Source organism: Pteropus medius, unplaced genomic scaffold (assembly GCF_902729225.1).
Source record: "Pteropus medius unplaced genomic scaffold, Ma_sr-lr_union100, whole genome shotgun sequence".
Lineage (NCBI taxonomy): Eukaryota > Metazoa > Chordata > Mammalia > Chiroptera > Pteropodidae > Pteropus > Pteropus medius.
Genome location: NW_024356336.1, coordinates 2,411,257 through 2,436,186, shown reverse-complemented (window position 1 = coordinate 2,436,186; position 24,930 = coordinate 2,411,257). Strand labels below are relative to the sequence as shown.

General features: G+C 47.1%; 1 protein-coding gene across 1 annotated transcript in view; it reads right to left on the bottom strand.

Moving 5' to 3' along the window:
- Positions 1 to 23,167, bottom strand: part of MYO18B (myosin XVIIIB) — a 247,364-nt gene extending 224,197 nt beyond the window's left edge. The window contains 3 exon segments of the mRNA XM_039861993.1: positions 3,421 to 3,579; positions 5,447 to 5,558; positions 22,751 to 23,167. Coding sequence (XP_039717927.1) covers positions 3,421 to 3,579; positions 5,447 to 5,485 — 198 coding nt within the window. The 5' untranslated portion in view covers positions 5,486 to 5,558; positions 22,751 to 23,167.
- Between the last annotated feature and the right edge of the window lie 1,763 nt (positions 23,168 to 24,930).

Here is a 24,930-nt window from a genome sequence, read left to right as displayed (position 1 = left end):
CTTCCATGCTTCTGCTCATGTTGAGCTTGCTGTCTGGAATGACCTTTCCCCTCTTCACTTGCCCATTCCCTACTCATCTTTCTATACCCAGCTCAAGTGCCACCTCCTTTGCAAATCTTTGCTTGAAGACCTCAATCAGAAATTGTCTCATATATCCATGAAGTCCCAGAGCCCTGTGCTAGCTCACCATCTGCAGCAATGACCACATTCTTAATCTTATTCTAGCTTTGATTCATATATCCCTCCTGTTTTAGGTGGTAAATGCCTCAAGAACACCATCTCTATCTTCGTTTTTGTGATGATGACGATGATGATGATGATAGCTATCACTTGCAGATCCCTTGCAGTGGGCCTCACGTCGCCATTATGTAATACCCTGCCTAACCCTCATACGAACCCAATGACGTACGTTCTGAACTTCTCCCCATTCTACAGATAAGGAAGCAAACACAAAAATGTTAGGTGGCCCAACAGACGAAGCCGGAATGTAAAGCCATGCAGGCCTCTCTGAGTGCCCATAGCTCCTGCACATCCACGGCCTCACTCGTCTCTCCAGGGCTCATTGAAACTCCCCGGGAGCCTTAAAAAATACTGGTGTTGTGGCCCCACTCCCGGGGAGTCTAACATATAGCTTGTCTGGGTTGTGGCCCCCCAGGGGATTCCAGTGTGCAGCCAAGACTAAGAACCCCTGCTCTAGCGCCCAGGGCCTCGTGGCTCAGTCTGACCTTCTAGAGCCAAGCAGGACATTGCCTTGGAAAAGGGATTGACTGCACTTGGCAAACCTCACCACCATCTACACCAGTTTGAAAAGTGAATCAGTACCTTATTTTTAACCAAACCACCATGGAAGAAACACAGGGATGGGCCAAGCAAGATAACCAATCCCATCCTCCCTCCACCCGCTCCACTCTAAAGGAAGTGAGATCATGGAGTAGGGGGAGGGAAGATGGGATCAGTTATCTTTTTTTCACAGTCACCAAAGCCCTCAGCCCTCTGTAGCCTTCTTAGCATATGGGAGAAGCAGTACCTCCAGAATGACTGGGGCCAAGAGGAAGCTCACAGCACATGCATTTTACAGATGAGTAAACCGAAGCCAAGACACAGAAAGGGACTTGGCCTGGGTCACACAGAATGGTGAGGTCAGAGTTCGGACCCAGTTCTCCTGATATTGGATATGGGTCTCTCTTTACCCCAGTGTTGTTCCAGCCTCTCCCTGACGCTCACTGGCTGAGTGGCCCTAGGAAAACCAAGTCACTTCCATGAGACTCATTTTCCACCCTTGCAAAGTGGTGATGGATTCTAATGGCTCTTTGTAAGGATTATTTGAGGGTGAAATGAAAGAGTTGGGCTGGGATGAGGAGAGAGACTCCAGAGTTCTTTACCGACTGGGACAAGAAAAGTAAATTGGCAGGAACCAGCCACAGCCTGTGGCCTCGCAGGAACACGTCCTGAGGCTGCCCCACTCCGGGTCCAAGAGCATCTTGGCCCATGGTCCAGACACCTGTTGTGATCTGAGGCCTGTCCATCCTGCATCTTGGCTCTGAGTCTCTGTCTAGGCTCAGTGGTGACCATTTGTCCCCATCCCCTGTTCAGCTCTGCTTCTTTAATCATGCAAAACATGGCCTGTACCCTCATCGAAACTTTTCCTCCCCAGGCTTCTGTGGCCACCACACCAGCCACCTCACTCCCCAGACTGGCCCTTCACAGGCAGTTTTCCAGAGCAGAGAACACACAGACTCTTACCCTGGCACTGCCTCTATCTGGCCTCATGACCTTTTTATTTTTATTATTATTATTATTATTATTATTTTGGCCTCATGACCTTGAGCAAGTCACTTGACCTCTCTGAGCCTCAGTGTCCACCTCAGGTAAGAGAGTATAATCCCATCTACCCCATTACTGCACAGGATTTCAAATAAGCTCCCAAGCAGCTAAGTGAACATTGTCTGGTGATAAAGGGCACACAGGTACCCTTCATCCTGACCTAACAACAGCTTACGGGGATCGACTTTGGCCCCCACCTATGCCTGGGTCAGGCAGGGGTGGGGACAGGGCCTGTCTTCCCTGTCATCCTCCCCCACAAAGCCTTGGCAGGGTGTTTCAGCAGCTGCTGCTGTTCAGCTGCTGGATGAAGTCTCTGATGCAGCCAAGTCGTTGTTATTGGACAGGTGCAGGCACATGGGGGGCTGGCCAGGCAAACAACAGCTGAAGGGGAGTGAAAAGCAGGATGACCCTTAAGCTCAAGCCAACACTAGACCCTGAGGCCACCAGATTTCTCAGCCTAATTATTGCAGCATTCACCCCACTTCAAGAGAGCACTGAATATACAAGAGGAGATACCCTTTATTTCTAACACAGATGTAATATTTTTAGAGATATACTATTTGAGTTGGGTTTTGAAGGATGCATAGGAGTTCAATAGATCAAGCTGAAAAAAAAGACATTACTCAAGGTGTACTGCATTCTAAGCCTGCCTCCCTGGTGTCCAGCCCCATCATCTTGTTCAGGTTCCCTGGAGAAACGAAGGGAGACAGCACTGGCCACCATTAGGAATAAATTTGCAAGTTCCTAAAGCATAGAAAGTACATCTTGTCCAACTATTGCTTCAGTCCAGCTGTGCTATTCAGAATAATTAAGGGTTTTTAGTGGATACCAACCAATCAGAAGGGAAGCCAGCTGGAGCAGGGTACTGAGGTCTCTGCCTGTGCCAAGCATGAATCCTTTAATTATTGGATTGTGGCCATTTCAAGAGACTAAAGAAAGGGGCCTAGGTAAGCATGGCAGCTGGAGGGTACTTGGGGGGGTTTGGGTCATGGCCATTTACCACCTGGGATGGAAAGGTTTCAATACTTTTACAACCAATATCACTATAACCAATGAGTACTAACCAAGTATCTTTTCTGCTAAAATTAAATTGAGCCGTCTATACATCTTTAGCTAATATCTAGATTTCCCTTTATGCAAAAGTAGGGGTAAAATGATGCCCCAAATCATATATCACCTAACATCATTCATTCATTATTCAAACATTTCTTGAGCACTCACTATGGGCCAAATATTAGGAGAGCTGTTCGAGATACAGAGTAGAATGAGAGAGATGGTGGTCGTTCTTAAGGAATTCCTAGTCAAATAAATCATGTGATCAACTAATTTCTATGCCCACCACAATTAAGATAGGCATAAAAGATGCAGTGGGAATCAGAGGAAGGCAGGCAAAGGGAAACCTTTCCAGAGATGTACTGCTTAAGTTGGGTTTTAAAGGATGCATAGGAGTTCGACAGATCAAGCTAAAGATAGGACATTCCTCAAAGTGGGAACGGCAAGAGCAAAGGCAGGATGTTGAGTGACTCACAGGAAGTTCACAGAACAGGATGGTGGGTATTGACAGGAACCCGGCCCCCTTCTCACAGGGCCACTTACCTCTCGTTCTGGAGAGGCGAGCGCTGCTTGTTTCCTTTGTCTTGCTTCCTTGGACTCTTTCTCGGTCTCCCGAACCAATTGCTTAATGAAGCCCCCTGGGATGACAGAGAAAAGGGGAGGGGGCGAGGACGGTGGAGGGCTCTTGTCCTCTTCCCGAATCTGTTTTGTGGAGGGAAGGAAGGAAGGAAGGAAGGAAGGAAGGAAGGAAGGAAGGGAAGGGGAAGGAAGGAAGAAGGAAGGAAGGAAGGAAGGAAGGAAGAGAGGGAGGGAGGGGAGGGAGGAGGGAGTGGGAGGGAGGGAGGGAAGAGGAAAGAGCTCAGTGAGTGAACCAGCAGGGTCAAGGTGTCCTTTAAAAAGTTTGCAACAGAGCCTGGAAGGTGGCCAAGGAAGACATACATGACCAAGCCCATGTATGAGAGGCCACAGCAAAGCAGGTGAGGCTATCAGGGCTCTGGGAGGCCAGGAGACAGCGCGTGAAAAGGGAATGAGTGAGCAACAAAGGTTACTCCAGCCAATATGATTTCTGCCTGGACCGAGTTACCTGAATAACATGAATTTGGACTGTCAAGGCCACTGGTTTCCTTCCTAGGTGTGGGACAGACCTATCTCTGAGAAGACCTTCTCTAAAAGGAGCTTTTCCAGTTTCCAGAAGGGGTTGGACCACAGGGAACCATCCAGTTTGTAGTTAATATAATAATCTATTAATCACATAATCTTTCACTGTGTACCAGGAATGGTAAGGTAGGGAAGGGCTTGCAGCCATGGTTTATGTAAGGGTCCAACCCTATGGCTATAGCCCACTCCACTGACCCAGTACTGTGGCTTCTTGATGGTCCTTAAACCAACACTGGGCCCTAAAGCCGTCAGGCTAGACATGGACATTTTACCCCAGAAACATGGTTCAGGCTAGAGTTACCTGGACCTGGGGTACAGCTGAAACTGCTTCTGTGGCCACAGCGACCTTAGGGGCTGAAGTATGCGACCGATTGTGTCCCCTGGGTTGTGTCTTTAATTAGTATTACTGTGACAGCTCATAAGGGGGAAGAAAATTCTCCAGAGCTTTCTATGGAAGAGCCACACACATACTGGTTTAAAATAAGTTCCTAATTGAGGTCCTCTGATCTCTGCAGCCCAGCTGATAAACAAGGACTCCAAAGAAGATAAGAAAGGCAGGAGACAAAGCAGAGGCCATGGATAAGGCTGGTCAGTGGAGACCTCTGCACAGAAGGAGAGAAGCAGGGGACATGTGAGGCTAAGCTCACGTTTACACCACACTTCTCCCTTTCCATGCAGATTGAAACCTACGTCATGAGAGAGAACGAGTCTTAAGGCACACTCGGCTGAGTGTCAACCTCTGCTTCTTTCAGCATTATTCTCAATGCTATACACAGATCAGTCAGGGAGGGGTGGAGGTAGTAAGTAGCTCAGAGGCAGCCAGAAAGAAGCTTCTCACCCACCCCACCCTTCAGCCTCCGATTCATCAAATCTCAAGCAAGAGGGTAGGATGAGGGATGGAAAAAGTAACAGCCATTAAAGAAAGAGGCAGCCCTTCCTGGTACTCGTAAGAAATACAAAAGAGAAAAGAGGAATGACAGGGGAGAAGGGCCCCTTTCCAGTTCTCCATGGCGACAGAAGGCAGGGACCACGGACACCCATCCCCATGCCATAAGCCTGGCAGCTAACAGCTCTGCCTCTGCACCACCTCCCACACTCCTCCTCCCACACCAACCCCTGTGCTCATCAGAGCTGCCAGGAGGATGGAGACGGGACAGCTGGTCTGTCCTCATCCCCCCACCACCAACTGAGGAACAGGAGAAACCAGGCAGGCAGTCGTGGGAGGAGTCGAGGGCATGGTCACTGATGACCAGCTGGGCTGGAGAGGCCCTGGCTAACCCAGCTGGCTGGGAGAAGATGGAAGGTGGGATTAGACCCGAGGTGACAGGGAGCAGCCTGGGCCACCCATGCTGTGACTTGTCCTCCAAGGGTCGAGTTGGCCCCTGCGGCACGAGCCCTGAGCGTTACTTTCCTTCTGCTCCCACAGGGCGAGGCGTGATGAGATGGCCATGCTGAGGCAGTGCCAGGGCTGAGAGATGCGATGTGATGAGATGGAGCTCTTTGCCAGACAGCACAGAATGAGGCTATGGACACAGTCAGCACATGAGGTGGATGGACACAAGACCGACCCACAGACACACAGTAGGAGAGAGAAGAGAGAGACAGGTTAGCTCATGGACACTGCCCCGCTCCCACCCCCACCAAGGTCACAAACCAAGACCACGCAGCCGGACACCACCCACTGTCATTTACACCTAGGGGAATACTGTCAGCGTGGAGGCTGCTGGCCACAGAGTGGACGGTACCCTGAAATCTTTTTCCTCTTGACCTCACACTTCAACTTTTTATTGAAATATAACACACAATCAGAAAAGTACTTAATCTTAAGTGTATATAGCTCAGTGGCTCTCACGTAAAGAACATACTCTATAACTAGCACTCTAATCAAATTAAACATATTATGTCACATTTTTAATTTTAAAAATATTTTATTTTAAAATATATTACATTTAAAATAATAATTAAAATAAAAATAATTTTAATTAAAATTATTTCAAATGAAATTTAATTAAATTAAACAAAGTATTAATAATCTTAATTAAATTCCATTTAAAATATTATTTTATTTATAAGAAGTTCAAGAACAGGTCAATCTAATCTATGGTGATGGAGGTCGGAGGGGCTGTTAGCTTTTGGTTGGGGAAGGGCATAAGGGAAATTTCGGGGACAATGAGTGTGTCCTCTATCTTGATTGGGCTGATGGCTTCAAAGTATATTACATGTAAATATTCATCCAGCCGTACAATTGAGACTGGACATTTTACTGTATGTAAATCATATCTCAGCTGAAAAAATAAACAGAACATTACCAGCCCTCTCGACCCTCCCTCATGCTTCCTTCTCGTTACTGTTCTCCCAAGGGCAACCCCTAACCTGACCTCTAATACCATAGAATAGCATGTTTTTTCTTTTGCAGGGAGCAATTGGCTCCACAGTTTGACCACGCAAATTAGGAAAGGGCTTTTGGACCCAAAAAGCCTTCTTTTGGAACACAACTTTGAGGAAGTAATTCTAAATCAGAAAATCTCATCACTGTGTTGCTTGTAGCACCAAAAAAAAGACAACAAACCAAGTAATCAATAAATAGCAAATGTTAAATAAATTATAGCACATCTAACTTGAAAGACTGTTATGAATCCATTGAAATGGTGTTTAGGAAATATTTTTAAACAGCTATATTGCGGTGTAATTTCTATGCCAACCATAAGACTCACCCCTTGTAAGTATACAATTTGATGATTTTTGATACATTTACAGAGTTTTGCAACTATCACCACAATATCCATCACCCCCAAATGACAATTCATGCCCATTTGCAGTCACTCACTGTTCACATCCTCAGCCCCAGGCAACCACTAATCTACTTTCTATTGCTATAGTTGGCCTTTTCTGGACATTCAATACAAATTGAATCGGAGAGAGCACCTGGCTGTTTTCACTTTGCATAATGTTTTTGAGGTTCATCCACATCGCTGTGTATATCGGTACCTCATTCCTTTCTGTTGCTAAATAGCATTCTATTATGTGGGTGGACCACATCTCCGTTTATCCATTCACCAACTGATGGGTCATTTCCACTTTGGGGCCATTACGAATGATGTTGGTATCAACAGTCATGAAAATCATTGTGTGCCTATATGTTAGGTAGATTCCTAGAAGTGGCATTGCTGGGTCACAGGGTGACTTTATGTTCGACTTGTTGAAAAATGGCCAGTTTTCCAAAGTGGCTGCATTACTTCCCATCCCACCTGCAGTGTATGAGGCTTATAGGCAACATTTGCAGTAACACAGGAAGGGGCTTGTGTTGGTTTGTAAAATGCTTAAGAAGGGAGAATGCAACATTGTACACATGAAAACGATCCCAAACGGGCAAATAAACACCCCCACGCAGAAAATTAAGAGTGGAACTAAATACACCAAGATCTTGGAATGAGTCTCTTTCTTTTCCCTTTTAGCTCCAGTCTGGGCCTGCCCTCTGAACAGTGTCCCTCACTGACCCTTCCCAGTCCTCTCCTGGAAGACGCTTCCCAGTCCCCAACCCCCGGCTGTCAGAGCCACCATCGTCTAAGAGTTTTCAAAGGCTTATTGGCCTATGGGTAGCCACTTATGACTTATCCATAAGAAGGTGGCTTGTGTGGCCTTCAAGGTGATCTTGCCTCAGGCACAGATAGCTGTACATCCCGGAAGCTGGCGAGGTAGACATGGCAGCCCTGGTGCTGTGCTGAAGCCGGTTCTCATCGTGCAAGAGTCCACCATGAACATTTCTTTCTAACTCTATGTTGGGCAATGTCACATTAGTAGCTTATAATCGGCCATGGGAGTGTTTACACCACAGAAACTGGCAAATACTACAGATCGGGGCTTTGATTCGAGGAGATGGCCATTAAACATTTAGCAGGGACATCACTGGCTGAGAAGCCAGCATGCCTACAGGGCCTGGCAAAGATAAAATATCAGATCCAAAGATCCGAAAGGAATATTTCAGCCCCGATGTGGTCACATGCCCATGGGGAGACCCTAGAAACATGTCCAAGTGCCTTAAGAAAAAGCCCCCACAATATGGGCTCTCTAGCTTGCAAAGGCACTGGAGAGCAGATGACCTGCAAAATGAGCAGGAGGCCAGATGTCTGGGGAGATGGGCTGGGGGCTAGGGAGGAGGCCAAAAAATGCCCTCCGCACTCATGCCCTTGAGAGACACTGAAGAGACCCCCCCAGAGATGCACAACCAGAATCCACTCTGCTACATGCCCGGGGAGCAGAGCCCAGTTACCACTAGGCCTGATGTGAGGTGGCTGCCCTAGCCATGGCCTCCTTTCCTGTCCAGCCCAGGCCTGGCCTGGTCAGTGGCTGCTTCAAGGCTTCAGGGGAAATCCTGGCTGTTATTCTGGGCTGTCCTCAGCTGGGACTGCTGGCGATGCCCAGGGGACACGGATGACAATGAGAAGGATCAGTGTGGGTCCTTCACTCTCTGAGTCCTGCCCCTCGAAGGCTCAAGGCCAGCCCCACTGACCCAGGGCTAGGAGCCAATCCTACTGGGGAGCTTTGTCAGGCCTTAATTTAAGCAAGTGTTCTTATCACCACATTCCCTTCCAGGCCTGAAACTCACACCTGCCTCATCAGCTGCTGTTTTAAGCCTGTGAGGAGGCCCCAGATGCTCAGAATTTATAGTATAAAGTCTCAAGTCTCTGCTTAGGGGTGAGGGAGGCTGGTGAAAAGAAAGGCCACCTCAAAGCCAGGGATGATGTGAAACAGTTTTCCACGCACATATGCCAGATCTGAATGGCCCCATGGGGCCCTCAAGGCTTTCCCCATCACTCCCCAACGTCCAGTACTGACACAGCAGCCAGTCCTTCGGTGGCTTCACCTGTCTCATAGAACAAACTCTCAAGTCTTTATATTAGTCTCCAGGGCCCTCAGGACCACCTGCCCTAACATCTCTCCTTGCTCCTCCAGGTCAGTGACACTGACCTCCTGGATGCATCCTTCTACACAGGTTCCCACCTCAAGGCTTTGCACATACTGTTCCCTCTACTTCAGATGATTTTCCTTGTGTATGGCTCACACACTCACATCCTTCAAGTCTTTGCTCAGAGTCATCTCTCAATGGTCCTGACCTCACCATCATGATTAAATTGTATCATAGCCTCCACCCTGCCCCACCGCACTCCATCCCACTCTACCCAGAATTCCCCATCATCTTATCCTGCCTTTTTTGTTTGTTTCCCCTTGTGGCAGTTAATCACTGTCTTGTCTTTATATTTTTTTTGTTTAGTTTCTGACTTCCCCCACAGAACATGGCCTCTATTAGGGGCACAATTTTCACCTGTTCTGTTCACTTATCCTAGAACACATACTTAGCTCCCAATAAGTATTCGTTTAAATGAACGAGTGAATGAATGAATGATTAGAAGTGCAGCTGAGAAGGGACAGAGCAGCGGTTGGCAGCAAGTCTAAGGCAGGGATTTAGCACATCCTCCTGTGCTGCCTGCATCTGCATATAGGGGGCAGCATGTTATCATGGGAGGAAAACACCTACATTCTAAACAGGTGCCTGATCACTGTTAACTGCTCTCAATCATTTTCCTTTGACTCCATGTTCAAAGCTGGCATGGAGACCCCAGCCCAGGATGATTCACCAACATGTAGAGAGAACCTACTATGTGCCAAACATCCTTACACCTAAACTGCCCCCCGCCCCCTTAAATTCCTACTGGACCTGGAATTCTCTTAAAAGCCATTGTCACATTTCATTCCCACAACAGCGCCACATGATTGACATTACTCCCATAGAGCAGACAGTGACTCAGAGAGGTTGAGGCACTTGCCTGAGGCCACCCAGCAAGGTCAAGCTGAGCCCCACCCCCAGGCGTGTCTGGCTCCTTCACACATGCTCAGCTCCCATCACAGCTCCACACTGGTGACAAGATTAAGAGAGGGCCAATCTGGGGCCTCCAAGTTGGGGCTCAGAGGCACCCTGTGTCCTAGTGGCATATTGTGGAACCATAGGAAGTTAGCTCAAGTAGGTACATTCAGGGGCAGGATTGGGTGTGCACTGATATTTACTTAGCATCTGTTTGGTGTTAGTTACAGTGTTGGATGTGTCATAGTTTGGGGATCAGGGGTTAACAAATTTGTCCAAGGTCATGAGGAGGGAGTGGGGATGACCTGGGTGCCTACATTCCTGTTCTTTCTGCTCAACCCTGAGATCTCTGCTCTCTTATCCTGGAAAGGAGGCAACAAAGCAGGACTACTGATGATAGTACCACTCAGATCAATGCATTACTCTGCGCCGAGAACTTAAAAGATGATGCCATTTGCTCTTCCCTCCCAGCCCATTATAAGGTGGATTCCGTGAGTAAATCCGTCTCAGGAGACTCAGAAGGAGGGAAAGTGCCTTGCTCTTAGCCAGGTAGTGGCGGAACTACCTCTGACCCCCGTCAGTCTGACTCCAGAGGCTATGCTCATGGTCACAAGAGCACGTGGGTCTCCCAGCCTCTCCTGTCACTATATATGGCCCATGGCAGCTTCTCAATAAAAGTTACATTTTTTTTTTTCTCATATCCTCCATCTTTCATAAGCCTGTTGGGCCACATCCTCCATGATGCCTTCCCTGAGAGTTCCAGCCCAGACCGCCGTCACAAGATTCTCTCACAGTCTCCTGCCTCCTCCACCCAACCACTCCCATCACCTGGCCCTTTGCTGGCAACAAGACTTAGGTTCACTACTGGGTCCTTCTTCATTTCAATTTTCATTTAGAATTCTGTCTTGCTCACAGTTTGGCTCCTAAGTCTAAGTTTTCATTCCTCAGCTAGGTCCTTCTTCATTTCAATTTTCATTTAGAATTCTGTCTTGCTCACAGTTTGGCTCCTAAGTCTAAGTTTTCATTCCTCAGCTAGGTCCCTGGAGGTGGGCAGAAGGGGTTGGCCACTGTGAGAATCAGCTCAGAGTCGGGATGCTCAGCTTCACAGCTGGCTGCCTGACACCTGGTCTCTCTGCTGGTTATGTCTGAAACCAGGCTCGTAATGATTAGAAGGTAGTGGGGAGGGGAAGATGCTGGGAGAGTGGAAGACACCATCTTCCACCTCTGAGCTGAGTGTATTTCATTTGTCCCTTCAGACACATCCCCCGCCTCTTCTATCTTACGACTCCCAGGTGGGTTCAGCTAGTGGGGAAACACCCACTGGCAGAGATCAGAGGGCATCTGTGCTCTCAGCTCTCCCCCTGCAGGGCAGCCATGGGTTGGCTGCCTCCCTGCACCAAAGGCACCTTCAGGAAGCTCCCTCCACCTGTTACTCTCTCCTGTTCTGGCATCAGTTTCCTCTCCTGCCTTTTCAGTCCCAGAGGAAATAACAACTCCCACTGTTGCAAGTCAGCATGCTACACCATTCTTTGATGGAGGGGTCAGCAGATTTTTTTCTGTAAAGGGCCAGATAATAAACCTATTGAGCATCAAGGAAGTAGAGTCTCTGTTGCAAGACTCGGTTCAGCCTTTGCATTTCAAAAGCAGCTAGGATGATAGGTAAATGAACGGGCTAGCGGTCTCAATACATCTTTATGTTTGAAACCAGGCAGAGAGCTGGATTTGGTTGTGGGAGGTCATCTGCTGACCCCTACCTCGATGGTCACATTAAATCCTGCCCCCACTTTGACAAATAGTTCCTTTCCTCAACTCTCCTCAAATGACCCCAGTGGAGCGAGCCAGTGCTTCTCAGAGGACTGACTGGGAGAGTGTTGGGGGGATGGGGCCACGGCTCCAGCACCCACGAGGCTTGCTGTCTTTGAGGACCCCCTTCAGATCTCCTTCCCTGCCCCTCCCTCCCAGGCCTGGCCTGCGGCCATTTCCTAAATGGAAGGCCCTTGAGTCTGTGCAGGCTGTAGGGGGCAAGGAGCAGCTTGGTCCTCCTCTCTGTGCTTTATAACAGCACCCCCACCCCCGCCCTTCCTTTCAGAGCTTGCTCTGTGCTCTTGGGGCTAATCAGTAGGGCTGTGGCCTCTGGGGTCCTGTTAGTCTTTGGCTTCTCATTGAGCTTGGTCAGTGGAAGGCTCTGGAAGGAGAGCTGGATATAGGAGGGTCTAGAGGTGGGGTATCTACCCCCCCACTGTACCCTGCTCCCTCCCCATAGGGCCCTAGTCTAGGAAAGGCTGTGTTTCTCCATCTACAGCCATGAGCCCTTGGAGGGAGTCCCAGACTCCAGTAATCCACCAGGCTCCTGTGTTACCTTTCTTCTGCCTTGCAATGAGGCCCGAGGCTACATCCCCACCACTGCTAGTCTACATGGTTCAGCATGCCGAGTTGATTCCCTTGACCCTGCACGTACCCTTGGGGAGAGTTCCTTCATTAAAAAGCTCTCCAAAATACCAGCTGAGTGCGCTGTTTTCTAGCAAGATGCTGGCCTTCACTCACACATCAACTCTGTTGATGGGTAGTTGCCTCCTGGAGTATTAAACAGCAACAATTCTGAGCTTTTGCTGGGCTCAGTGGGAGAGCACTCTGACAGATTATTAATGTCTGCCCTGGGTATGAAAGGAGGAAATTATGCATGATTGCTATCTGCTTTCTGTGGGCTAAATAGACAAAAATGACTCTCGTGATTTATATATGGCCCAGCCAAGATCAATCAGACCTTGAGTTCGGTGGCCAAAGAGCCAGGTGGTAATGAAAAGGGATTTTGCTCAGCATGTAGACCGTCCTCCCCTGATCAGGGCAAAGGACGCCCACAACCAGCCCACAACTGAGGATTCAGGCCACACTCACTACAACCCACATCATCATAGAAGGTGGGGGGAGGGGTGGGGATGAGTGAGAAACAAGGTCAGGGAGGGTAACGGAAGGAAAGAGAGAGAATGAGGACAAAGGGAGGGAGGGAAAAGCTGTGAGGCATTGAAATGGAGAAGAATGGAAAAAAAAAGAGATAGCAGGGAGTGGCAACAGACTGAACTGGCCATCAGAGAGCCAGGCATTGGGCACTTACACATGGGTGAAGGTCCAGCCCAGCTCACAAGGAATTTCCTGGATGGAGAGTCAATGAGCCTCATCTCAGTCACGTTCAGTGACGGAGAGCTCATTACTAAGTAAGACTTTTGGGTTCTGCTCTAATTACTTTTCTTCTTTGGTATCAGAGCTACAAAGCCTTCAGAGGCCATAAAACCCACCTTCTCTCTCCTGGCATCTGTAGAGGAGGGGAGGGAAGTGACTCAGCTGAGGGCCCACAGCTCCTAAGGGCACACAAGTAGTGTCCCCACCTTTCAGACTCTGTGGTCTGCCACTTTTTCCTCCTGCCCAGAGAGCTGCCCTGCCAGGATCGTTACATGCTGCCCAGTTCTACTCTCTGGAGAGACAGGTAAAACGCATGGGGTCCACTCCCAATTTTTTCATCTGGAGCCTCCAACCATTTCTCAGGTGAGAAAAGTCTCATGGCTCCCAAAATGTTTCAGAACAGTAGCCCCTGTCCCCGGGGAGTTTTCTAGACTGCTCTCTGCAGCAGAAATGGACACTTAACTCTGCACGGGACACTTAACACAGTGGGCTTTCTGCCCATCAGCAGGCCGACATTGGTTCTGGAAATCTCACACCTAAGCTTGGGTCCCATTCTGCCTATTGTTGAACCCCTTGGGCCTACAACTCCCCCATCTGTCAAATGGGGGTGCCAGTCTTTCTTGTGCACTTCACAGGGTGGTGCGGGTACCAGATACTTCCCACGCCTGGGGACTTTACTGTACTGTGCTTTATTACGCTGTCCTTTCACAGCAGACCTGTCCCCTATTGACTCAGGTCGAGTTCCAGTCTTTTAGGTTACTGGACTCAGTTTCAATGTTGGTGGGGGAGGGGGCTTCCCATACAACACCAAGCAATTCTCAAACACCAGCCTGAGAAGTCAACTCAATTCTCATATTATCTACACGGAGATAGCATCAGATTCTAGAGGTGAAAAACTCAGTCCACAAGACCACCGTCCGCTTCAGATGCCAACCACAAATCCAGGTGGCTACACATTGGAGTTGATTGGGTTGTTTCCTGTACTATAATACCCCTTAGCCATGGGGGATACATCCCAAGGCCCCCAGTGGATGCCTGAAATCATGGATAGTACCGAAGCCCTGTACATACTATTTTCTTGCGTACATACATACCTTCTCATTTACAGGAAACATTTTACAGCTTCTCTTTGGCTGTAATGGCCAGCATCACTACTCTTGTGCTTTGGGGACAGTACTGAGTAAAATAAGAGTGACTCGAACACAAGCACTGCGCTATTACCAAGGCAATAGATCTGAGGACTGAGAAGGCTGCTAAGTGACTCACCGGCAAAGGGACGACTCACTTCCGGGGCAGGATGGAGTGGGAGGCGCGAGATTTCATTGAACGAGATTTTATCACGGGAAGTTTTATCATGAGAGATTTCACCACGCGACTCAGAATGGCACGCAATGTAAAACGTACGAATCGTTTATTTCTGAAATTTTCCATTTAATATTTTCGGACCGCAGCCGACCTCGAGTAACTGAGCTCTTGGGAAGTGAAACCACAGATAAGGGGACTACTGAACTTCTGAGGACTGGATATAAATCGGAGGTTCCTGTGACCCATTTCACGAGTTCAATTAATTTGCTAGAATAGCTCGCAAAACTCAGAGAAACATGTTACTTACTAGATCATTGGTTTATTATGAAAGGATGGAACTCAAGAACAGCCAGATCAAAGAGATGCATAGGGAAAAGGTGCTTTGAACAATCGATAGAAAAGAACAATAATAGAACTGAGAAAATGAGCTGACCTACTGTTGACAGAAGAAGAGAAGAAATTCCTGGACCCATCACTCATTTGGTAGCTCTGTGCCCTTGGACACATCACTAAACCTCTCTGATTCTCGATTTCCTCCTCCATAAAACTGAAACGGTATCACCCCCTTGATTATCCATGGATTAAACAAGGTAATGAGTGAAAATGGGTTTTGTTATCTGTCCCCATGAAGCAGTGTTGCATAACGTATTATCTTAATTCTTGTTGCTTGTTAAACTAAATGCACAAGTCTTTAGCAGAAAGGTATCTAATTCCTGCTTCATTTCTTTCTCCATGATCTTGGATCACTTATCACTTAAGCCTCTAAATCTCACTTCCTGATCTGTAAAATGGGGCTAATAACTCCTGCCCAAGCTCACAGGAATATCCACTGTGAACGATACATTTAATTCCACTGGGCAAACGTCTCTCTCTCTCTCTCTCTCTCTCTCTCTCTCAACTCAACAGTTAATCCAGTTGCCCTCCATGAAATTGAAACTCAAACCCCACCTGATACCCAAGACAGCTGAAAATGCATTCAGTCTTCTATGGGTGGAGAGAAACTCCTTTGGAACCCCAGACGTTTAAATTCCTTCCTCCCCAAATGTGAGTCTTGGCCACATTCGGTAGTCAGTAAACCCGCGTAGCTGATTCTCAAGGATATTTCTTGCATTGCTAGAAACTATAGTTCTTAAAAAGTAATTAAGCATCAGGGAGAGGCCCAGTGAGAAGTAGAACAGAAAAGGAAAATTACGAAGCTGGATGAGTCATGCCCCAGGGGGAGTTGTTCATATGAAGCTATTTAATCCTTCCTTTTGAGGCTTGGAGGAGGATGATAGAGAAGGGTTTTGTGTGTGTGTGTGTGTGTGTGTGGTGGTGGTGGTGGGGTAATTGGAAAAAATCGGGTTATTATCCCTAAGATGGGGAGCCCTACGCTACTCTTTGAATGTCAGCCTTGAGGACAGGGGCTGTTCTAAGCCCAATGTCCTCACTACCAAGCTGTGCGTCCTTGAGCAAGTTGCTTCCCCTCTCTGTGCCTCAGCTGCCCCATCTGTGAACAGATGGGGTTGGATTTGACAGCACCCAGGAGCCCTTCTTCACCTTGTAGCAAACCCACATTCTCCTTTTTCAAACAATTCAATTTCATGTAGTTTAAACATTAAGGGTACCATGAAAAGTCATGGAAGAACCTTAAATGCACGTTACTAAGTGAAAGTTGCCAATCTGTTAAGGCTACATTCTATAAAACTCCAACTGTATAACATTCTGGAAAAGGCGAAACTAAGAAGACAGTAAAAATATCGATGGTTGCCAGGGGTTAGGGGGAGGGAGGGATGAGTAGGCAGAGCACGGAGGATTTTTAGGGCGGTGAAACTCTGTGTGGTACTACAGTGGTGGAGGCCTGTCAATATTCATTTGTCAAAACCCGTGGAATGGACAACACCTGATGTAAATATGAACTCTGGGTGACGGTGATGTGTCAGTGTAGGTTCATCAACAAATAGATGGCTTCGATGAGAGACACTGATAGTGGAGGAGGCTGTGCATGTGTGGGGATGGGGGATATACCGGGAATCTCTGTACCTTCCCCTTCATTTTGGTATGAACCTAAAACTGCTCTAAAAAATAAAGTTCGTTAATTTTTTTTAAAATTAGGGATATGCCATTTACCACAGCAACTAACCACCTGCTTAAACTGAACCATCCAGACGGTCGGTTGTTTTTATCTATGAGGTAAACCAGGACCTACCGAAAGGCTGTCTCACTGTGGCCTTATAGACCCCGCCAGAGTTCCCATTCTCTTGGCAGCGAGAGAAGGTTCTCTTCAGCTTTCGGGCCTTCTGTTCTCATCTCAAAATGCCACCCAAAGGGTGATCTTGCCCCTTAGTAAATTTTGCCGTCATCAGACCCTAATTGCACGCTGTGCTTGTTTTCCCTGTTTGTGTAATGACCTGATGAGTTTTGACAAAGTGGGTGCTGAATAACCGCCCTCTGTGGTTGTATTGGCTCACACCAGAGGAAGGTGGTTCTCCAGCTTTGGTTGGCACCAGTACTGACCATGAGGTTTTAAATCCGTGGATTTCTGGGCTCCTTTCCCCAAGACCGTTTGTTAGTTACGAGATGAGCCTGGGAATCTGCATTTCTGAAGGCCCCCAGGTGAGACTGATAGAGGTAAGCAAGGACCCGCACTTGGAAAAATACAGCCCTGGTGTCGAATCCTGGGAAACACCGCTGGGCTGGGCTGGCCCCACCCCCTCAGGTGCTAGGAGGAGGGACTAAAGCTGAGACTGGGGAAGGGACTTGTCCAAGGTCACAAAGAAGTCACAGCAGAGCCCAAACTAGGCTATTCGAGGTGACCAAGTCTGTATGCAGGTGGCACCAAATATCTATTAATCGATGACAGGCAGACCCTCAAAAGTCCTCCTTCCCGTCCTCCTCTTTTCACACTCTCCCTCCCTCTCTGTCATTATTCTCTAGAACTCCTTCACAGCCTAAACCAGCTCACCCTGGATTATTGCCCAGATACACGAGATGATGACTCAGGTCAGTAGCAAAGACTATGCCCAAGGGAATCACCACCAAGCCAGGTATCAGAAGACTGAGAGGGACCCTCAGCCTCCAGGAGCTGGTGCCCTGACCCAGGCAGGCATCTTCTTGGCCAGCCTCAAAGCGAAAGTGGCAGCCCCATTTTCCCAGCCCAGTGGGATGGAAGCCCAGGCCCCTGCCAGGTCAAGGCCAGACTGGGCAACTTAGAACCGACTGGACTTTTCCCTCCCAGCCACCGCAAGGAGAAAGCTGCACAGAGGCAGTGACCCTGAGGCTGCAGCCGGTAGGGTCTTCGTGACTCCAGGGAGAGAGCTCCAAGGTAAAGCACAGCCCCTTCCCTGTCCCCACCGCCCCAGCCACGGAGGCCTGTGAAACTTCTCCATTCAAAGAAATGCCTAATAACAAGTGTGCCAGATAAAACGCCTCCTCTAGGACAGAGGATCAAGTCAGCCTCACATGAAATTCAAACCTTTGTCCGTGAACCACCATGTCCCCTCCCCCCACACACAGAGCTTCATTTGGAATTAAAAAAAAATAAATCGTTACCCTTAGGCTTATCCTCAACAGGGCTGGAAAGGTGGCAAGGGAAGAGTTTGGCTTCCTGACCATAAACTGACAACCACTCACGCAGAAATCACTGGTAGCTGATGAAAATATGAACCCTGAAGTCTACCGGCTAGGATTTCACAGTGGCGATTATCTCGTGGCCCTAAACATATTTATAAAAATGATTAGCAAACAGCTGACAAGAGTAATCTTTAAAAGACTCCAGCATTTTGTTCTAAAATCCCTTCAGAAAAATACTCTTGTTTTCAAAGAGAGAGACACAGACCAAGCAGCAAAGAGAAAAAGCTGTGGAGGTTGTGTCCACACCATAAAGGCCGAAAATAGAAAAACCAGGGGCCTGCCACCGCAGCCCCTCGAAGCGCATTCTGGAAGATTAAACCTTGCCGATCAGCTTGCAAGACGCCCGTCGTAAAACCCAGCCCTACAGTACCTTCTCCACACGCGGCCACGGGTCACGGGAACCACTCCTGCCCGAGAGGTCTCCCCAGGTGGCAGTACAGAGACCCCAGCAAGCCGACAGAGCAGGGACGAAGGACAAATGTCAGAGGCACCCCTCCCCACCGTCTCACACACATCCCCTTCCCTGACTTCTCCTCCTCGTCCTCCCCTCGCCCTCCCTCTGCTCCAATGTGATAGCAGCAGCTGAGTCGACAAGTCATTTCTAAAATTAGCCGGTGAGCTCCAGGTCTGGCCAGGAGACGGCAGGCTGGGGTGGCCGTTGACCAGGCATCAGAGAGCATGGACATATTTGGTGGCACAGAGCAGGGGAGGGGACAGCTCCCGACGCAAGCACATTCTCACCCGTCATCCCTGTCCTAGGCAGGCCACACACCCACACTCCTGCCTCGGCCCCACACAGATAACAGAAGGCCATGGGAACTGGACGAGGAAAGAGTCCTGCTCTCCGTTTTAGCTGGACTCCGGAAGGAAATAACATGAGCTAATGCTGTGGCCTCTTAGTAAACCGTCTGTGCATAGAAACATGCCCGACGAGTAGGCAGAGGTTATCACACACCAGACACCAACCTGAGGGCTTTAATGGACTCATTGACTATTCCTTACAACCCTAGGAGGTAGGGGTTCCCCACACGCTCGTTTGATGGATGAGGAAACTGAGGCACAGAATGGTTAACCAACTTGCCCCAAGCGAGTAGAGAGTCAGGGTTTGAACCCTGGCAGTGCTGGCTCCAGAGGGTACAGTCTTACACACCACACCAAACAGGATGCCGTAAATAGTGCTTCGTTCACTGCCTAGAAGGAGAAGTGCGGGGACTTCAACAGGTTAAGTATATCACGCAGGTCCACACAGCTGAGGAAGCGGGGTCAGGACTCAAATCCAGGTCTTTCCAACTCTAAAGCCCACAGTCATTCGAACATGATATTGCTGCTCTCTTAGGAATCATTTCACCAGCAACACCGGGGTGTAATTCCTTTCCTCCCGTATCAGGCCCAGCACGTCCCCAGCTGGGTTATGACGTGACTTCACCCTGAGTATAGGCCTAGCGGAGGAGCAGGTCCTGCTGGGGCCCATGTAGTCACTGCATCGTCCCTAAAAGAATCTTAAAATAAACTACTACAAATGTTCTCAAAATAGTACATTTGACTTCTTGTACAGGAAAAAAAAAAGGGTCACATGTGTCACACACATACAGGAATACACACAGAATCATGTATGGGCTATGAGAAATACAATATAGCACGAATGCTCTCAAAAACCCTTCCTTTCCCTCAGAATTAATTACTTTTCTGAATCTTTCATTCATTGTTCTTTCCTTTCAGATTTATCATCTATATAGAATGATATACCTAAATGACTATTCGTTAGCTTGTGTATACTGAACTTTCATAAACGTAATCAGACTATACATGATATTTTGAGGCTTGCTCTTCATTCACTCAACATTATGCTTTGACGTTGGTGCACGAACCTGCGGTTTATGTGTTTGCACTGCCGTGTGGTATTCGGTAGTAGGAATATGCTGCATTTATCCATTCTACTGCTGACGACTTCTATTTCATTCATAATTTTTGTCTGTTACTACACACAACCAAGGCTGCAGTGAATACTCATGGACACGTCTCCTGGCATACTTGTGTAAGAGTTTCCTTGAGAGCGTACATATATAACTAGGAGTAGAAATCATATATTGTGGGGCATGCACCATGCTTATATTTTTTAGAAAACATCAAATTGTTTTCAAAAGGGTCATGGCAATGAGCACACTACTGGCACAGTCATGCCATATTTTCACCAGCACTTGAAAATCAGACTTTTCATTTAAATGTTTTGTTTTTGAAATGGAAATCAGTAGTTTGCAGTTCCCTGATCACTAATAACGTGTATTTTTTTGTGTGTTTCTAGGCCATGTGTATTTCCTTTCCTATGAATTGTCTTTTCGTGTCTTTCACCCATTTTTCTGTTGGATGATCTCATTTCTTGTTATGTGTGAGAATTCTTCATATGTTATGCAGATTAATATGTAATATGTATTGGTCATACATATTACAAATCTCCCAGTTTCCTGGGCTTGTCTGAACTCTATGTATTTTTAAATGAACAAGAGTCAGATACTTATAACCTCCTTCCTCACTTACCTTTAGATAGTTTTCCTTTCTCATTTTCAATTTGTCTCTCTACTAGTTTGGAAGTCATTCACAATTCCTATTCTTTTCATGATTGCCCTAGGATTTTCAACACTCCATTTTAAGCTAAAGTCTAAAATGTGTCCATATTTTACCCAGCTGACTAAAAAAAAGAGTTATAGGCAGCCTGAACTAAGATGAATGTGAAAATCCTTCCTTGTTTGTGTGGCTGTTGTAACTTACACTCATTACTGGTTCTCTCTGGCGAAGAGGCTAAGAGCTTAAACCTTCAGTTCTGAAATCTGATGATGAACCTTGAGATCACTTCCCAGTGAAATGCTCGGAGCAACTCTACAAAGCCAGGAAGGGCCGATAGCCCAGTACTTGTGTCTGTGATGTGACCCCGACTTCTGGGCCCAATCCACAGTGAACTCACCTGACAACATGAATATGAAAGGGGGGCCCCCACAGAAACGGTGAAGAAAATTTCAAGAGCTAGAATGGCTGAGAAAGGAAGCAGTAAGGCCAACTGCCCCTCTGCTAGCTGGAGGGGACACTGAATCTGCTTCTCCCCGAAGGGGCAACTGTCTAAAAGCAGCGTGACCAAAAATTCCTTCGGAAACCCAAGGTCAAAGCTTACTTTTGAACCACAAGCGCACTCTGCATCACATGCAGTTCAAAGCATGACTGCTGTAGACCTATACTTCGAAGCATATTTCAGTTACCCAGTGTTTTCCTTACCCAGGCCCTGTACCATGACTGATACAACAGGCATGCTCAAGGGCATCAGAAGGGCAACGCCATGGCCCTTCTCCCCTCTCCAGGGGGCTTCCAACTCTGCATTTCATTCCTGAAAATGAAAAGCAGTCCCTTCCAGTGGCGTGAGTTTGCAGACTTGATGGGACATCCCAACCTGGCACAATCAGTTGTAATTTATGATATACTGTTGTGGATCCACAAACAGCTCAAAATAGTAATAAAAACAAAAGTGAGTCCGCACACATGAATACTGGATCCCATGCTGTTCTGAGCATGCTGTATGTTTCAACTTATAAAACCCTCAGGAAACCTACAATGGATTTGGGGTGCATAGTATAATCATCCCACTGCAGAGACACTGACCTGTGTGTGTTGCAGAGACAAGGAGTACAGACACAAAAAAATGAAGTGACCTGCCCAAGGCCACCGTGGGAGGTGGAGGCCCTGGATCGGCTCCTAGACGAGACGACTCCAGGCAGATGTGATTTATAGGCTATCATCAACACTCTATACCTAGAAGGGTAACTGAAGAACTGGGCATTATACCCAGATACCAAAGGTAAAGAATAAAATAAAAATGTAAAGGCCAGTCATTTGGGATATCCAGAAGTTAGGCAAAAAGTCTCCTTGCCGTGATTACCTGCCTCGGTCTCCCATTTTGCCTGTTTCTCATCCATTAATATGAACCACTAGCAAATCCCCTCTCATGGTCTTTCTATATTACATGTACTTCCAAAGCTGCAAAGTGAAGGCTCACGGTTTTATCTGGTTAATCTGATCCCTGGACATAGGCAGCCTGAATAATTTGGACTGAAAACCTTTTTTTTTGATCTCTAGGATGCAGACTAATAAAAGTGGCCAGGGAAAGAAAGCTATGCAGTTAAGAGTCCTCTCCTTCAATTCAGCATATGGTTCCTGCCCAGGATAACCAGAGGGGCTTCGGCATGGAGGAACGCATGGTTAAAAAGGGAGAGTAACACAGTTACCCATAAGGCAGCTTGGGAGGAGAGTGTTTCCTTTTTGCTCTCCAAGTACATACAGCCTAAGTCCCTGCCATTTACCCTTAGACATTTGAAGGATGTTTTTTGGCTAGGATGGTCCTTTAAGGTCTCTAATTCAACTCCCTTAGGGATAAGAACACTGGGCACCAGCGATGGCCCCAAGTGACTTTGTTGGGAGTAAGGGCCCCTCTTTCTGGGTAGCGAAGAGTGGCTGCATTTCTGCAGTTCTCAGGATCGGCCCTTGGTTACATAACACGTCAGGCCAAGGGCTGCATTGTGCTGCTGACTTCTGCCCTGAGGAGCTCACTCCATGGATGTACTGTCAGCTATCACCTTAAATGTTTTTCAAACTGACAAGCACAAATACATTCCAGGGACTGGATGACTACTTGGCCCACTGTGACTTCCTTCTTTCTTAAACCAGTAAGACACAGGAGGGGCTTCCAGCTCAAGGACACGAAGTACCCAGCCTACTCACAGCCTGAGGAGATTCACGCAGACAGTTCATGCAGACAGTGCAGCTGTGTCTCTGGGGTCACCACCTCTTTGGATTTCTGGTTTAATCTGACATGCACCACAGGGTCTCTCAACATGTCTCTGTGGGAGTAAGGATGGAGAGGGAGAGGGTCTCAACTTCCGGGAGGGACCCCAAGTTCCCCCGTAAGTTGGGGAGCCTGACAGAGAGCTCCTGGGCAAACTGAAGATCAGGGCCCTCTTGGGTTCTCTCGTGGCCTGGACTTGCAGACTGTTTCCTTGCAATGTGTCTTACAGAAGGAACAAGCAGTCAGTCTCCAAAACCCTGAAACCATGAAGTTGGCTGTGCTCCAACGATCCATGAAATCGACAGGAATGCTTGTCAGCAGGCCCCTTCCTGTTTATAAAATCAGCCTCTGAATGATTTTCCCCAAAGTCAGGATTCTTCAAAATGAGTCACCTCTTGATGTTTTAACAGGTCGATAAATACAGTTTCTAATTGGGGAGAAAATAAGCACACACCAAAGTAGGTATTTTTGTACAGATACTTTTTATTGAGATTTATATAAGCAATTTATCAACACAGAAAACCATCCTGGGTGCTCCAAAATAACTTTAAAAGATGGTGATACCGATGGTGACACATCACATACAGGGCGGGTGACCGGAGACGTGGAACAGCATCTCAGTAGGATACTATTTCAAATGTGCACTAGTAAATGCATACTGAGACAGGACTATAAACCTCCACTGGCACAATCAATGTGAAAAGAGCTAAAACAAATGATAACTTCATAGGTACAATATCTAGATTTACAATATCTAATTCACTGGTTTCACTTTGTATAGCAATGCACAATAGAAAACGGGTTTATTTCTTTCAGGGTATTACACTTTGCCAAGAATGTAGTAAATATGTTACTACGCGGATGTCTCTGCGACTAGGCTGAGAAAAACGCGGGCGCGTGAGGAGGCCCCCCTCTCATTCGATTTGGCATAAACCTTTAACGGTCTGCTCGGAAACAAAACTTCTCGCCAAGTTTTCATCATCCACGAGGGCATCGGCCTTTGTGACCCCGTTTTCCGAACCGTCTTGAAACAGCGAGGGGGAAAAAAAAGTCACATTCAAATGTGCCACTCCTAGAAGCGGTGTTCTTAAACACAGCTGGCCGTTTGCAAAGAAGAGTGCCCAGAAGGAACTTTCCAGGAAGGACTCGACAAATCGGCGCAGAAGTCGAATCTTGAGGCGATGGCCAGACTGACAGTGGGATTTGACACGAGAGTAGGACACGGCCCTGTGCAGGTGAACCGGGCTTGCTTAGGGGAACCCGCTGCGGAGTGAAACCACCCCGCCCGCCCGCCGGGGCCTGGCCCGAGGTTCCGGCTTTAAAAGCAAATCTGCCATCACCAGGGAGTGACAACGAAATGCTTTACTGAAATTCTTTTATAATGTAGCCAGTCTAGAATAAAGCATTGGGAGGCCTTTGGAAGAGGTAGATGAAAGCAGTATTTCACGGCGAGTTCGCTGTCAGATGTTACGAAAAAGTGAGTAAGCCTCGTGGCGCAGACCGGAGGATGCGCTATTTATTGTTGAAAAGTCCATGGCAGTAAGAAGAGAGATATGCCCCGCGTTGCTATACGCATGCTTTCAATTTTATTTTGTGAAAAACAAAAAAACTGCCATCTCTTTAAATAACGAACTATACAAATAAAAAGGAGCAGAAATAATAAGGAATGTTTTGGATGAAAACAAACTTAAGGAGTCAATAAATAATATAAAATGCTTTTGTGCTAAAATAGAACTCTTGTTATATATATATATATATGTAGCTTAGCAATCTTTATGTTACCCAGAAAAAGCCAAATCTATTATCATTTGTTAAAACATAGAAAAATACAATTTAACAATAGAACTAAAAACGGCCAGTGTTTAGCTTATAAACCACGTATAATATATACATCACGGAGCATAATCAACTAAGAAACAAATTCAATTTCAAGTCCTTTGTAACATGAATACACAATTAGAAATATCTCTCCATTCCCTACCCTTATATTTTATATTAGGATAAAATAAAAAAAAAGCATAGTTACCAGTTTTCAGAGATGATTTTGAGACCGTTAGGTACAGGAGAGTTTACTATAAGAATATGAATTTTTAACTCTAAAATGCAGTTTCTCCCC